Raw genomic sequence first — 16870 nt, 5'->3', positions numbered from 1 at the left:
AGTTTACTCCCAAATTACCCCTAACCCCCCCAGATTACCCGTAACCACCGCACATTGCCCATAACCGCCCCAGGTTGGCCGAAATCACGCCAGATTGCACGTAACAACCGCACATTGCCCGTAACCACCGCACGTTGCCCGTAACCACCGCACGTTGCCCATAACCGCCCCAGGTTGGCCGAAATCACGCCAGATTGCACGTAACCACCACACATTGCCCGTAACCACCGCACGTTGCCCGTAATCATGCCAGATTGCCCGTAACAACCACACGTTGCCTCTAACCACCCCAGGTTGCATGTAATCACAACAGATTACCCGTAACCACCCCAGGTTGCCCATAATCACGCCAGATTACACTTAACCACCGCACGTTGCCCGTAACCACTGCACGTTGCCGGTAACCACCGCACATTGCCCGTAACCACCGCACATTGCCCGTAATCACGCCAGATTGCACGTAACCACCGCACATTGCCCCTAACCGCCCCAGGTTGCCTGTAATCACACCAGATTACCCGTAACCACTGCACGTTGCCCCTAATCGCCCCAGGTTGCCCGTAATCACGCCAGATTACACGTAACCACCGCACGTTGCCACTGACGGCCGCACGTTGCCACTGACGGCCGCATGTTGCCACTGACGGCCGCACGTTGCCTCTAACCACCCCAAATTGCCAAAGACCCCCTCCAGATTGCCGTAACCAACCCAAATTACATATAAGCACTTCAGTTTATCCGTAACCAACCCAGATTGTCCGTAACCACCCCACGTTGGCCGTAACCACAGCAGGTTACCTGTAACCACCCCAGATTGTCTGTAACCACCGCAGATTACCCATAACCACCTCCAGATTACCCGTAACCACCTCCAGATTACCCGTAACCACCCCACATTACCTGTAATCTAATTTTTTTATTGTATTTTAGTAACTGCGCTATTCTAATAACTGTTTCTAGCTGCAGTTTTGCTCCAGCAAATTGGCGCTCCTTCCCTTCTGAGCCCGTCTGTGTGCCCATACAGTGGTTTATGCCCACATATGGGGTACTGTTCTACTCAGGAGAACCTGCGTTACAGATTTTGGGGTACGTTTTCTTTCCTGTTCCTCGTGAAATTTAGAAATTTCCAACTAAAGGAACATATTACTGGAAAAATTCGAGTTTTTCATTTTTACTGTCTACTTTTGAATACTTTCCTCTAATACCTGTGGGGTCAAAATGGTCACCACACCCCAAGATGAATTCTTTGAGGGGTTTACTTTCCAAAATGGGATGACTTATGGCGAGATTTTAATACGCTGGCACTACAGGTGCACTAAAAAATGCACCTGGCGCTCAGAAACTTCTTCAGCAAAATCTGCACTGAAAATGCTAATTGGCGCTCCCTTCCTTCTGAGCCCTGATGTGTGCCCATGGAGTGGTTTATACCCACATATGGGGTACCGTTCTACTCACGAGAACCTGCGTTATAAATTTTTGGGTACATTTTCTCTCCTGTTCCTCGTGAAATTGAGAAATTTCAAACTAAACAAACATATTATTGGAAAAATTTGAGTTTTTCTTTTTTACTCTCTACTTTTAAATACTTTCCTCTAATACCTGTGGGGTCAAAATGGTCACCACACCCCAAGATGAATTCTTTGAGGGGTGTACTTTCCTAAATGGGGTGACTTTTGGGGGGGATCTATTCTGCTGACACTACAGGGGCGCTGCAAACGCACCTGGCGCTCAGAAACTTCTTCGGAAAAATCTGCACTGAAAATGCTAATTGGCGCTCCTTCCCTTCTGAGCCCAGCTGGGTGCCCATACAGTGGTTTATGCCCACATATGGGGTACCATTCTACTCAGGAGAACCTGCGTTACAGATTTTGGCATGCAGCTTCTCCCCTGTTCCTCGTGAAATTGAGAAATTTCCAACTAAACGAACATATTATTGGAAAAATTCTAGTTTTTCAATTTTACTGTCTTATTTTGAATACTTTCCTCTAATACCTGTGGGGTCAAAATGGTCACCACACCCAAAGATGAATTCCTTGAGGGGTGTACTTTCCAAAATGGGGTGACTTATGGGGGGTTTCTCGTCTGCGGACACTACAGGGGAGCTGCAAACGCACCTGGCGCTCAGAAACTTCTTCAGAAAAATCTGCATTGAAAAAGCTAATAGGCGCTCCTTCCCTTCTGAGCCCGGCTGTGTGGCCATACAGTGGTTTACGCCCACATATGGGGTACCGTTGTATTCAGGAGAACCTGCGTTACAAATTTTGGGGTACTTTTTTTCTCTTGTTCCTCGTGAAATTGAGAAATTTCAAACTAAACAAACATATTATTGGAAAATTTCGTGTTTTTCATTTTTACTGTCTAATTCTGAATACTTTCCTCTAATACCTGTGGGGTCAAAGTGCTCATCCTACCCAAAGATGAATTCTTTGAGGGGTGTAGTTTCGAAAATGGGGTGACTTTTGGGGGGATTCTATTCTGCGGACACTACAGGGGCTCTGCAAACGCACCTGGCGCTCAGAAACTTCTTCAGCAAAATCTGCATTAAAAAAGCCAATTGTCGCTCCCTTCCTTCTGAGCCCTGCTGTGTGCCCATACAGTGGTTTACGCCCACATATGGGGTACCGTTGTATTCAGGAAAACCTGCGTTACAAATTTTGGCATGCTTTTTTTCTCATGTTCCTTTTGAAAATGAGAAACTTTAATCTAAACGTTTATATTATTTGAAAATTTAAATTTTCAATTTTTTTACGGCCTAATTGTGAATACTTTCCTCCAGCCCCTGTAGGGTTAAAATGCTCATTATACCCCTAGATTAATTCTTTAAGGTGTCTAGTTTCCAAAATGGGGTCACTTATGGGGGTTTCCAGTATACAAGCCTTCTAAATCCATTTAAAAAAAGAACTGGTCCCTAAAAAAAATCAGTTTTGGAAATTTTCACAAAATGTGATAATTTGCTAATAAATTTCTAAGCCCAGTAACACCCTAAAAAAGTAAAATATGTTTCCAAAATTATGCCAGAATAAAGAGGACATATTGGTAATGTGATTTAGCAACTAATTTATGTGCTATGACTTGCTTTTTTAGAAGCAGAGAATTTCAGAAGTTCATAAAATGCAAAATTTTCAAATTTTTCATGATATTTTGATGTTTTTCACAAAAAATACACAAAGTAGTGACCAAATTTTGCTACTAATATAAAGTGCCATATGTGACGAAAAAACAATCTCAGAATCGCTAGCATACGTTACAGCATCACTGAGCTATAAGCGCATAAAGTGAGACAGGTCAGATTTTGAAAAATGAGCCTGGTCATTAAGGCCAAAACAGGCTTTAGAGGCAAGGGGTTAAAGGGGTGCAGGAAAATTTTTCTTTTGCTTACAATTTGGCTTTCTGTCCATGCTAATGTAGAGGAAAGAAGGTTTCCTTGTATTGTATTTTTTTTCCTCTTTAAAGAGAGGTTATATTGTGTTTGCAGTGTATTGTTGAGAGTCTGTAATAGTGGTGTAACACTGCATCTTGGGTGTGTTAGGAGCACCCAGACATGGTTCCCCGGCTGTCTCAGTTGCATTCCAGAAGTGTTTGCATCAATGTCTAAGATGTCATTTGTGGATTTGGTGACATTGAAGTGGTCGAATTTAGTTTTCCAAGAAACAAGCATTTATCTCACATTGGGTTTCGATATTCGATCGACTTTTTAAGCATCACGGTCTATTTCGAGCTTTCGAATATTTTACTACTTGGTCATCTCTAATAGCTAATAACTAATTAATAATGCTTGATACTAAACAAATTGCAGGAACTGACCTAGTAGCGATCACTGAGGTAGAATAGGTGGAGCCTTAGAGAAGTGTTACACAAAAACCCTAGTATGACCTATTCTTATAGGACCCTGTCCCAAGATAGCTGTCCTTAATTGGGCACTCTCTTCTGGAACTTCCTGTCTATCTCTATGCTTATCCTAGTTCCCCAAAACCGTATCAGTAACCAAAGGGGCCATAAAATCCACTATATCCTTGCACAAAATGTTATATACTAAAAGGTGGGTATTTACTAAGACTGGTGCCTCACGTAAACTCTTGGGAGATTTATCAAAGGGTGTAAAATTTAGACTGGTGCAAATGGCCCTCTGCAACTAATCACAGCTCCTCTTTTATTTTACCAGAGCTGAAAGCTGAGCTTGGTTGTTGTGGGCAGTTTCCATCAGTCAAAATTTTACACCTTTTGATAAGTCTCCCCCTTAGTGTTTGGCTTAGTGTTGCAGCAGATGAGGATTTTGTAAAGCCTCTCTCTCAAACTTTGTTCTCTGGCGCATTTGTCTATATTGTCTATATTCACCTTTCACACTTCCCAAGGGGTTCTCCCATTACATCTTCGGATCACCTGTTAAATACTTTGGCTGCTACTTCTAAGTTGGACTTGTCTTGACAGTGACAGCCTGCTTCAGTCAGTGATTGGCTGAGTTAGCTGTCACTCCTGGGACGAGTTTGTCTCAGAAGAAACGGCCAGAGTTTTAAGTGGGGGACCTGATGATCTTACAGGACGACAAGTGTGTGTGTGTGTGTGTGTGTGTGTGTGTGTGTGTGTGTGCGTGTGTGTGTGTGCGTGTGTGTGTGTGCGGGGGGGAGCAATACATTGGCTTGCCTTGGGTGCTGACAATCCATGCTACGACACTGATCCACATGCCTGTTAGTAGATCTTACCTGTATAAAACTTATAGCATTCCGACCTCACGTAACTTTAGCATTATACTTATTATTTGGTGAAACAGTCATTTGATATAAGTTAATATAATATTTTAATAAGCTTGAAGTGTTGGACTGTGTAATGTAGCTAAGACTCTTCGCTTATCTTACCTCTAAATGTAATTTCAACCAGACAGTTGAACTGTTGTTAGTGAGGATGACACAATATTAATCATTCTGATGTTTTCAAGCAAAGCATAAGCTTCACACACCTTGTGACCATCAGGTAATTGTGAAATCATGTGGTCATTGTGGAACATGTGCCCTATTGAATGCTAAGGAGAGTCCATTTTGCAGTATGTTTCCTCCTAATGGTTTATTTTACCAACTTGAACATTTTACAGTGCCCAAAGTTTTTACATTTATCAAAGACTTTGAGACTCAAGTGTGTGTCATTGCTGCCCCCTTTACCAGATGTCATTGTATTCTTTGCAAGGATGAAGGTACACTACACTAAGGGCTAAACTGGTTTCCTCTATTGTTTGTGTCATCCCACTGTTTTATACACAACACTCCAATTCCTGAGCTAGCTACCTCAGGGGCTACTGACCTATCACAGAGGGTTATTCTATCTTTTATCCAATCGGAATACCCCCTGAAGGCCAAGGTAATATATAGTGGGGTTGGGTCTTAGTCAGTTTAGTTCTAGTCAGAGTGTGTATGAGAAGCAACACTACAGAGAGCCTGCTGAAAGTATTCTTTCTGGGCCTGGCCAGGCGACCAGGCATCCAGGGCCCGTGTGCGGGACTATTATCTTATTTCTATATCCTGATACCCTAGCCATGTCTAGCTAAAGAACCGCAAGCAAGGGGCTGTGGAACTCTTGAACTATATCCTATCCACGCTGGGCTGTTGTTGTCTTTTCTTATCCTGAGAATAATTCCAGGTACAAGTCAGTAGTCAATATAGTCAATAAGTGCATAAGCCGAGTCTCTACTGCTAACACGCTAGGATTCCTAAGGGGTACCTCTGATGGCTAGCTCTACTTACACGGTGGGGCCTACATCACTGGATCTATGTAACTCTGTGCCCATTGACAGCATTAGGTGGAAGTTCATAACTGGGAGTGTAGGTAATTCTTTTCTAAGACCCATGGCTGAATCATAGTAGTCTGGATAAGGATCCCACTTATACTCCACAGTTTTCCTGAATTGCTTCAGTACAGTTACACAACCTCTAAGCCTAGTTCCACTTGTATTACAGGTTTAGGTACACAAACTCTAAAGTCACTTCATTTCAACTCCCACTACAAGGCTATGTTCACACTATGTAAAAACAACGTCTGTATTTCATAACAATACACAGCACAACAATGGCTGTTGTTATGAAATACGGCTGTTGTTTTTACATGGTGTGAACATAGCCCAAAGGTGATTTCAAGTTGCTCACACCAAGGTCTACACTAAAAAGCTTATTGTCTACACAGACTGTACCAGTAGTCCTACACAATTGTGTCCAGCTGCTAAGCTGTGTAAAGTATTGAAAACCTTATCTATTCTGCTTCCAATATATCAACCGTCCTGTTGTATCAAGAGAATGTACAAAAGTCTATCGTTTGCAAACTGTGAAGATCGTATTTTATGTTATCTGCCAAAGTTTCCAAAGTAGAGACTTTAACTGGTTAAGTTCTGGAGCGTGTCTCTTCTGTATCGTGCAATTTTACACAACTAACTACAACTACAACTCCTAGTAGTCTGCCAGTGCTGAGTCAGTGTGTCCAGGGGTGGTCTTCTGGTCCCACTCTTGGCCACCGTGACACATGCCTGTGTGGTGCTTCCAACCTTTGCTCCCCTGGGTTGCTGACTCTCAGTCGCTGCACAATGAAGGTAAAAATTGCAACACAGGGTAGTTTGTCTTCATGGTTTATTTTTGTGCTCTTCTGTCTGTTCTTCTTGTTTTATTTATTTATTTAGGTCTTAGAGCTTTGGTCTTATAAACTATAAATTGTAATTCACTGTATTAGATGGTCTTAAGTGTTCATTGCTAGCACTGCATACATAGCCAAAGGTCCTACAACCCCTCCTACCTTACAGCAGAAACCAAAGGTGTGTAGTAAACACATCTAAATATTTTATCAATAGGCATCATGATGGTAGTTACAGGAAGCTGTTTACTAAATCATCTTCTGCTTTTACAACCTATGCAGTAATTCCATGTGATATGCTGTGTTTCACCATATTGTAAGCCTGTACTTACGTAAGGTTGCATCTTTGATATATCTGTCCGTAATCCCCATTACCTTACTGGAAATTGAGCACAATAAAGTGTGTAGTGTTGTTTCTCTATTTAGCCAGACCATCTATGACAACATGCATCTATTAAAATGTTCTTACTAAGCCACATCAGTAGATGCTAGTGTTATTTCCAACAGTGCATTGTATGCAATAAAGGAGAATTTGCTCTGAGCAGTCAGAAATGCTAATGGGACTAATGTCTCAAAAGCATTTCCTTGTGGCTGCCATATCCCCAGCAGTCACAACAGCTACAGCCGTTCAGGCTGGAATCTGTGCACTCTTTAAAACTTGCAGATGGAAAGAGCATGTGAGGCTTTGTTCTGACACTTGCGTTTTTGTTGCCTTTCTTTGTTTTTATAATCAGAACCTAAACTGTCTAACTGAACTCTGCAATGTTATCAGCATTACCAGGCTTGTCAGATTGCTTATAATAAATAAAGACTGGTGCTAAATGATATTTTACCAGCTGCTTCTTATGTGCCTGCATTTATTAAATGCGGTTTTGACATGTGTTTTTAATGCGTTTTCTCTCAAGTTCTCTCTCAAGTTCTCAAATGCAAATGTGGGAACACAGCCTAAATTGACTGTATGGGTTCTGTACAAGGCTTAATCAGATCATTTATGACAAGAAAAACACCAGAAATGCAACAAAACTGCGAGAGTGGGAACACAGCCTAAAAAGGTTTTGGGGGAGATTTATCAAAGGGTGTAAAATTTAGACTGGTGCAAACTGCCCACAGTAACCAATCACAGCACCTCTTTCCTTCCACCAGAGCTTGAAGCTGAGCAGTGATTGGTTGCTGTGGACAGTTTGTACCAGTCTAAATTATACACCCTTTGATAAATCTCCCCCTTTGTGTTCAGAATGCATTCTGAACGGGTCAAAACCACACGCATATTTTATAATGAGAATCTGTCAGCACTCAGACACGACCCAAGTTGCTGACAGTGTTATGTAGGTTGCAGAACCTTTTTCAGCATGGTACATGTAGCTCATCCGTCCATGTAGAAATGTGCACTCTTAGTGTGACCAAGTGTTAAAGAGGAGTTGCAGGTGCTCTGTCATGCCTCCTCCTTGGTTCATCTTCCCTCCTTCTTTTGATTAATAATATTGTCCTCCAGTTCCCACTCTGCTGATGACACGCACATGCTGCATTCAAAACTCATTCAAGTTCAGTCAGGAAGAGCAGTGCACGCGCATTGCTGGAAGTAAGCTTCACTGATCAGTAAGCATGTGCCGCTCTTCCCGGCTAGGGTGCTCGAATGAGTTTAGGATGTAGGACATTCGCGTCATCAGCTCTGCAGGAACTGGAGGCCAAGATGAAATTATTATTCAAAAGGAAGAGGGAAGAGGGAAGAGGTGTGACAGAGCGTGGCACAGCCAGAGAGCAGCAACTCCTCTTTGACACTTTGCACATTGTCTGCTACGGGGAGGGATAATCTATAGGTACCATATTGAATAGGGTGCTGTGATCAGCAACTCCGGTTGGGTCCGAGTGCTTACAGATTCTCTTTAACCAATAGCCGCACAGTGTTGCTGATAATCCAGGCAACATCATGCAGCTATTGGGAAAGAAATGGGCTGTGTTTTTTTATAATGTTTAGAAAATTTTCCAAATGCGAATGTAGAAATACAACCACCAGGCCACCAGCATATTTAATACATGAATGGAGTAAGCTGCTGTCCCTACTGCCTTACAGAGAAGAACGTTTTCTGAGTCTGGCATTTTAAGTAAATTTTCCACAGATGCAGAAAGGAGGTCCTCTGTAAAGAAGATGCAAGACAAATGACTAATTTCAAGTGGCAAATTTGCAGCTCACCAGAGGATCCGTAATATAAAGGATACTGATAAAGTGCTCGGTAGATATATATTTTACCTTTATTAATGGACAAATGCATACAGAGATGCAGGAGGCACTGATATTACATATCACAGTTTTTTCACATTTTGTAAATATGGATAAGCCATCCAAATAACCTGGTACAATGCCACATTTACTCAGGTTTCCCTGAGGCTTTGTTATTACATGTATTTTCATTGCGTTACTGCATCACTTAATTGCAGTAATTAATCATTTCATTCCAATACTGCATCATTTCAGTACACTAACTAACCACTTAATGGCTGTCCAGCCATTCTTCATTGAGTTACTGTAATGAAATTTGGTGTGAGAACATAACCCTCATATAAAATGTGTAGAGATAATTGAACTTTAAGTAATTTTGGGTTCCTTTCAGCCCAATAGTTCAGCATTTGAATCCTGCTGCCTGGAGAAGAGGCATACAGACCTAGGGATGCCTGGAAAACATGAATACAGCCATGGATGCTGCTATGAAAGCAGTTTCCTGATAATTCAAGGGGCTATCCAGCTAAGAGCTAAAAAATATAATGCTCCCAAACTGGTCTTACTCACCAAGTCCCCCTGAGTATTTTTAGCCGTCTCCTGTCTTTCTAGCTGCTGCCATTCCTGAGTTCCAAGTTTTTCTGAAGGCCGATCTATATCCAAGATAGGAAACTACATTTTCCATCATTCATCTCCCTGATTGGTACATTTGCGTACTCTCCCTTTTAGCTTCCTTTCCTGAACACTGCTGTCATTACTATTGCACAGTAAACCGAGCCTTTTTTTTTCTGATTTTGCATCACATCACTCCGGTATGTATTCCATACTAGCTGATGATGTAGCAGAGCTGACACGTGCATGGTGTAGCTATGTACTGCATAACGTAATCTGTTTACCAGGGTTGGGGGTCATAGAGTAGGTTTAGATCTCTGCTTGCTGACTGTGAATGAAAACATTCTAGTTCCATCCAGACTCTATGATACCTGCATTCATTGACATTAACTGATGGAACTATAACTTTTTGTATTACAGAAACCTAAGCTCAGGGACACATGCAGGTCTATGGAAGCAGCACTTTCACTAGCAGTGAAAACAGGTGCATGGAGATGATGCAAATGATGTCTCCTGGGGGCTGGGTTACTAAGACAATAGACAGCTAATCTGGCTCCTAGTGAGGAGATCACGTGTCCTGTGTCTACAAAGGGTGGGGGGGAAGAGGGAGCAGTGTGTTGTCAGAGAGGACACAGAGAAGATGATTTTAGATGTCTAGAGCAGATGATTTTGAGAAAACAGGGAAAGTGTACAAGAGGAAAGGGGTATAGTTTAGAATATTGTTTTTGTTACCCGGATAACCCCTTTAATAAAGAATAAAGCTTTAATATTCTCATAATACAAACCTTAATAAGCTTGATATGATATTGACGACTTTCATGCTCCTTACGGCCACAATACCCTACGGTAATGAATTTACAGTAAATCATTAAAGAGTCCTGTGGTAAGGTGAGTCTGCTTCAGATGAAATGCTGGAGATCTGGACCTTGTACCTCTAGTGGATTTGCCTGACTGCTTTTGCACTCTAGTAGCGTGCATGTCCTAAACTATTTTACTAGGGTTATTTTTCAAAAGCATCTGCACTTATTTAACATTTCCATGTGCAAATTTTTGTGATTTTCTCCAATGTTTTATTTGGCCGTGTTAAATATTGTCACCATTGAAAGAAAGTATTCACGCAAACTGCAAATAAACTAAGTATTTCCTTGCAGATATTAGTCAAACAGAATCTTGTTTTAGATAAAGAAGCCTAATCTTGTCACCACATTTTGGCTATGGAACTTCTTTGCAATCAAGTTCTGTATAAGTGTTTTTGCCAAATCTGATGAAGATCTGTAGTTTATATTAAATCATCCCTTTAATGAAAAGCACACATCATCTGACATTCTGGACACCTCTCCTGTAAACTACAGCAAGCTGTTTGGACTTGATATTGGCAGGAATAATGCCTGGTCCCCTAAAGTGGGCCTAAGAGCTAACAAAATGCCACCCACTTCTTAGAAAGCAGCCATGTGGGAATCTTATTTTTATAGATACAGACTTTCCTTAGATTTAAGTTAAGGCTGCCTTCACACATAGCGAGTTTGCAGCAGATTTTACACAGCCTGTTTCCCAGCAAATCTGTTGCTTTACTCATTAACACCACAGTTAAGCATTATCTGTTCATTATTTTTACCAGCAGCTAATTAGTTAAATATAGCTGTCACTAAATTCTCGCAGTGGATTAAAAATCTGCTGCAAGAATGCAGGGTCATAGACTGTAAAGTTACTGAGTAGCGCATTACCTGCGAGACTCGCAGCGTGAAATCCACTGCGACCTTGCTATGTGTAAACGCACCCTGAAGTTGTCTTTGGACCTTTTGGGAGGCATTTATTAAGTCCGGCGTTTTTTACGCCGGACGTAAAAATGCCCCCGCAGCTCCGGCGCTACGGAGATTTATGTAGAGGCGGACTGCCTCTACATAAATCCCGTGCGCGACGTTGCGCACCGCCGAAAACCTACGCCAGCTGAGGACTGGAGTAGGTTTTCGGCGTACATTTTGGCGGAACGGATGATAAATCGCGCGGACTCTGAGTCCGCGCCCTCCGTTCCGCCCACTCTCCGCCCCTTTTCCGCCCCCTTTCCGCCCCCTGGCGTACTCGGCGGAAAGTGCCGATTTGCGAATATTTTATTCGCAAATCCGCCATTTTTGCTTAAAAAAAGACGCAAATCGGCACTTTCCGCCGAAAATCAGCCAGTCGCCGGATGATACATGTGGCCCTTTGTCTTTTTCTAGTTGCAATCCATAATAAATTTTGCAACAAATAAGCTGTGAATCTACAGCAGAATCAACAGGTATTACATATGGATGTTGATACAGATTTACTGTACCCCTATACTTCAGAGTGAAGATCTGCAAAATTGACATATTGCAGATTTGTAAATTTGCCCCACAGGTCAGTTTATGTGTGCAAAGGTTTCACATATCTCATCCACATGTTCGGTTCTGTAATCTGCTGCAGATTTTATTTACACAAATCTGCAGCAGATGGGTGATCTCGACCTTTAGGCTGGGGCTACTCTGTAGTTCCTAGTTGCACCAACCCTTATCTCATACAAATGAATGGGATCATGTTGCTACTGACAAATGCCTGTGTCCCTGCAGAGACAAAAAAATCTAACTACGATGGATTCTCTGTGGCGGTGGGGTTGTGGTCACAGCAGCCTGTTGGTCACAACGTGACCTGGCAGTGTGGCATGCCAGCTCCTGGTTGCATGTCTAGGAATCACTGTGTATTCCTGGCCAAAAGAGTCACTGTCCTGATATGTTTCCTCATGATGTCCTCATTTCAGTGTGAAGAGATGCATCTAGGTTTGGGGGATCACCCCACACCCCACAGCGACTTCTGTGTACCAGCCCCATTTTCATTAATTGGGCTTGTGCATGGAACTCACTTGGTGTCCCATGCACTTTTGGAAATTCGAAATCTTTTATGATTATGCTGATTTACCAGGGGCTTTTCTGCAACATTTTGTCATGTGCAAGTTATGGTAAAATCACAACCTATGTGTTTCTCTGTAGATTCACCACCCATGACTCCATTAATTCACAGTAAAAAAATTAATCTGCAAAGAAGTGATTGGGGAAATTAAAGTTTCAGTTTTAGGCAAAATCTGTGAGAACAGAAACAAAAACCAAAGAGCTCTTTGTGCATACCAGCAATTTTCTTGGTCTGCTAATCCTAAGGCTGTGTTCACACATTGAATTTCTTTTTTTTTTTTTTGCCTTATGTGCAAAAGTGAAGGCATGACATTTTTTTCACAATTGCAACAAAAATTCATAAAAGCACAGTGTGTGCCTATGAGAATCTCAACAAAATACGAGAAAAAAAATCGTACTAGATACAGCGCTGTCCCAATAACAATCCAAATGTGCACCATAGGTCTCTATTTACCTCCTGAAACACGTAAACTCTGTGCTGTGATAATAAATTATATATGTAATGTTTTTATGGTGCACATTTGGATTCTTATTGGGACAGCGCTGTATCTAGTACCATTTTTTTTCTCGTATTTTGTTGTTACTGTACGGGCCCTGTCGTTGGGAGTATCCTGTCCACGGTATCTTCGGCTTTGCAGTCCCGGATCCTAGCCACCTGCTTACTTTCCTATCCTCACGGATTTACAGCTACCCCAGAGGGGTGATATGCCTACAGCCCAAGGGGCACAAAGGTGAGTGGAATCACCCACTCCCCCTATTCTAGTGTCATCTCGGTAAGACACGAGGCGCTGGTGCCCTTGTTTTTTCTTTTTCTATTTGCAGCCTATGAGAATCTGTCACCTAAGATCTGTATCCATTTTTTTACCAGCGTTGTTTGCATATTTTTCTATCTAATTAATTTTTTTTCTGTTTTTTTGAAAAGCACCATACCTAGAACGTGCTACAGTTTGAGAAAATAAGTGCAATTGACCAACAAAATGCAACCAGTAAAACACCACATAGTTTTCTGTGCATTTAATGTTTCACTATAGATTTTCATGTAACATTTGGCTAAAACATTGGGAAAATGTCAAGATAAATGTCATGAAAAGTGTTGAATTAAAAAATATCCTAATGGGTTATATATAAATGAAACATGAAGGATCTTAGCAGTAAGAGATCTACTCTAAGGAAAGTGTGTTTCCTTATGAAAGGAAAGCTTTCAGTATAGCATATTGTGCGACAAGTGTGTGTGTGTTATAACAAGGATTTTCGAACAAGTCATCTGTGGTGTAAGGACTTCTTCAGTATAGCGCGTTGATCTCTTGTTGTGCATGTCCTGTACTACTTGTGCAGTCATTTTTTGGTCAATAACTGCATTATCCAGCCTTGGCATTGATTCCCAGTTATGCTAATAGGGGTATCTGAACAGCTGGGTTGTGTGAGTGATCCAGAGAGCGAAAGAGAACATAAGAGCCATAGCCAGTACTTGGTGCTCATCACACTTATGTGACAGCTTTATCTGCTGCAGACCGCATAATGTGGCACAATTTTTCATGTGGCTTTCAGGCACTTTTTTTTAAGCTCCCATTGGTTTCAGCATAAGTTTCCAAGTTTGTACTGCTCTAAAAAGACACATGTCACTTCACTTGGGGTGTTCCCATTTCAACTAATGTAGCTCATCAAGTTAAGTATTTTTTGCAAATACATTATTATAGCAAATGTGTCTTCTGATATGCCACTCGTTCCATCCCTTTGTTGATAGCTCATTACCTATGTTACTTACATTCACTCTGCTCTAAAAGCATTGGTCAGGCTGCTATATATCAGTCTGACCACTGCCTTTAGAGCAGAGTGGTGTTCGTTAACCTAGAGAATGAGCTGTCGACAGGGGAGTATATCAGGAGAGGGAAACAGATTTGCTAAATGAATGTACAGTGTTACCTTGGTTTAAGAGTAACTCGGTTTAAGAGAGTTTTGGTTTAAGAGATCACAGTTTTTCAAAATTGTGACTTGGTTTAAGAGCACCCTGCACTGAGGGGGAGTGGGAGTGGGGGAGGGGCATGGTCTGCACAGGGTGGTCCACAGCACTGTTCTCTGACCCAGGAAGTCTCCCTCACCTTCCAAATCATAGCAGATCCACTTCAGGCTGGGGCTTGCATCAGGGGACAGGACTGTGGAGGTAATCTCTCCATAGCTGTAACCTCTCTCTCCCCGGACAGAGAGTGCTGCTATACTGTGCCCACATCTGCCCTGCTCATTCGTTCATGCTCCCTGCAGTCTCTGTTAGTCCTGATTGGTCCATGCTGGACACCCCCCCCCTCCCCACTGCTGTCATGTGACCACACAGACCTCTAACAGCAGCCCTGCTTCTCTATTCTAGCCTGTTGTACTATCCTATTGCATTATAGGGATCTTCAGTTCCATCCTCTATCTTCAAACTGCTGCTGTGTTATCACGTTTATGCAGTTACTATACATTATACACCACATGCTGATTGCTATACTGTACAGGAACTTATATCATCACATATTCAGCTGTTTATGGATGTTTGTTTCATTTGTTTTACATGATATTCAGAGTAAAAAATCATTATTTTTGGGGTGTGGAACCAATTGTCTGCATTTCAGTGATTTCTTATGGGAAAATTAGCTTTGGTTTAAGAGTGGATTTGGATTAAAAGCACGGTCCCGGAACGAATTATGCTCGTAATCGTAATTGCAAAACTAGCTTGAAAAACTCTACAAGTAAAGTTGAGATGCAAATACAGGGGGGGGGGGAATAAACAATTTTAAGATATGTCATTAGTGGAAATCAGTGGTTATTTGCTTTAAAGTGTTGCAGAAGAAGCTAGACAGGACATCATTTGGGGATGCGTTGTTTTTCCATTTCACTTTGGCCACTTTTGCATGTTAGTATTTAGGTCAGTATTTTGCATTAGTGTTTGTGCAAGTACTGTACTGACAGAAAATATTGACGCAAATACTGCCTTCTAAAAGTGACTTTACTTGGATCTTATTAACCAGTATACAACTCACTGGACTCCAGGAAACTCTTTGACTGACTGAGGATTGTCTGAAATAAAACCCAAGCCACCTTACCCCTTTTCTGTCTTCAGTCACTAGAAACTTGATATTTGAAGACATTAATAAAACTGTCTATTCATAGTCTAATTGAATGTATAAGGGCAGCCTGAGGTGGGGAAGAAGGATGTGGCATGTCAGATTTTATTTACACCTCAGTTTAATTCCTGTGGAAACAAAGGATCCAGTGTGTATTAGATTAACATGCCTGATGCTTCTTTTTCTACAAAACCTGACATGAGGAATGGTTGGTAGGTACCGCTACATGTTAGATTTTGGGCCAAATCCCTTGATATTGACAGATTCATTTAGCTTATGCCCAGTGGCCCAGTTTTAGCGTGAATACAACTGGTTACTCCAGATGTATCTCAACCTCATTGAGAAAAGATTTGAAGCACATTTATGTCATACAGATGTCATTTGCTTATTATTGCATTATTATAAGGTATTTTAAGCTTTTGTTAAACCAGAATACTTACATGTAATTGAAGAACCTACGCACAAAAGCAGCTTATAAAAGTACAAGGTACAAAATCTGGCAGTCAGGTGGTGAGATGTGAAATGCTGGCAAATTCCAAGCTGCTGCTGCTGTGTGGTCCAGACCATTGGTTTACTTTTTAATCATTACTGGTGTTTTCTGTAGGCGGCAACAGCTTACAAGTGTTTTTCTTTTCTAGAGGAGGAACGACGAGTGAAGGCCAACGATCGTGATTACAATGAGAAGTTTAAATATGCAGTGAGTATTATTTATTGCCTGATATACACAGTTTCCTGCCTGGAAAAATTGGTTCACTCATCATTAGAAAACATTGTCTGAAAATTATTATGCATATTATCTGTCTATTTATATCAAAGGGTTCTGCTAACCGTTTCACATTCCCCTCATATTCATGGTTGAAGTTGCAGTTTTTCTTTTGTTTCTGACAACCATCTGTGCAGTCTTCATAACCTTCCACGTCTGAAAAAATTCCTTTCCGTCATCATTTGTTGGAATCCATTGATTGAACTATATTAACATTGCAGGAGGAATCCATTGTCCTTTTTAGTGGGAGTAAACCCTCTGGCAGTTCAAATAATTTTAAAAGAACTTTTGCACATGTTTTAATGCTAGCATTTCTTTAATGTTTGCACGTCTTCCCGATGTCTTGTAATAGGCGTGTGCTTTGAAAGGTGGTTATGAAGTTGGAGTTTAGAATAAAGAGCAGCTGCCACGAGACTGGTGCTCTATAAACTGGGGCAGGTAGAGTTCCATGAAAGGTTAAGCATTTCTGTTTTACAGCTTCTTAGGATACTCTTACAAGCAGAGCCACTGGCCGTGGTGTCTGTGAATTGCAGGCACTAGTGGCCATGCTTGAGATACATGGATAATTGCAGGCTGGAATTATTGGGATCACAAGTGGTAGCTGTGGCCAGTGGTGCTGTCTGTAAGAGCGTTTTGTAAGTAAAATTAGATG

General features: G+C 41.5%; 1 protein-coding gene across 2 annotated transcripts in view; it reads left to right on the top strand.

Annotated features, from left to right (window-relative positions):
• Positions 1-16870, top strand: part of ATP8B4 (ATPase phospholipid transporting 8B4 (putative)) — a 185987-nt gene that overhangs the window by 31860 nt on the left and 137257 nt on the right. For both annotated transcript variants that reach the window (XM_069983371.1, XM_069983382.1), the window contains exon 4: positions 16094-16152. In XM_069983371.1, the coding sequence (XP_069839472.1) occupies positions 16094-16152 (59 nt within the window). The remainder of the gene's footprint in view (positions 1-16093; positions 16153-16870) is intronic.

The sequence above is a fragment of the Dendropsophus ebraccatus genome, chromosome 1 (assembly GCF_027789765.1).
Source record: "Dendropsophus ebraccatus isolate aDenEbr1 chromosome 1, aDenEbr1.pat, whole genome shotgun sequence".
NCBI lineage: Eukaryota > Metazoa > Chordata > Amphibia > Anura > Hylidae > Dendropsophus > Dendropsophus ebraccatus.
This window is presented reverse-complemented; position numbering and strand designations above follow the sequence as displayed.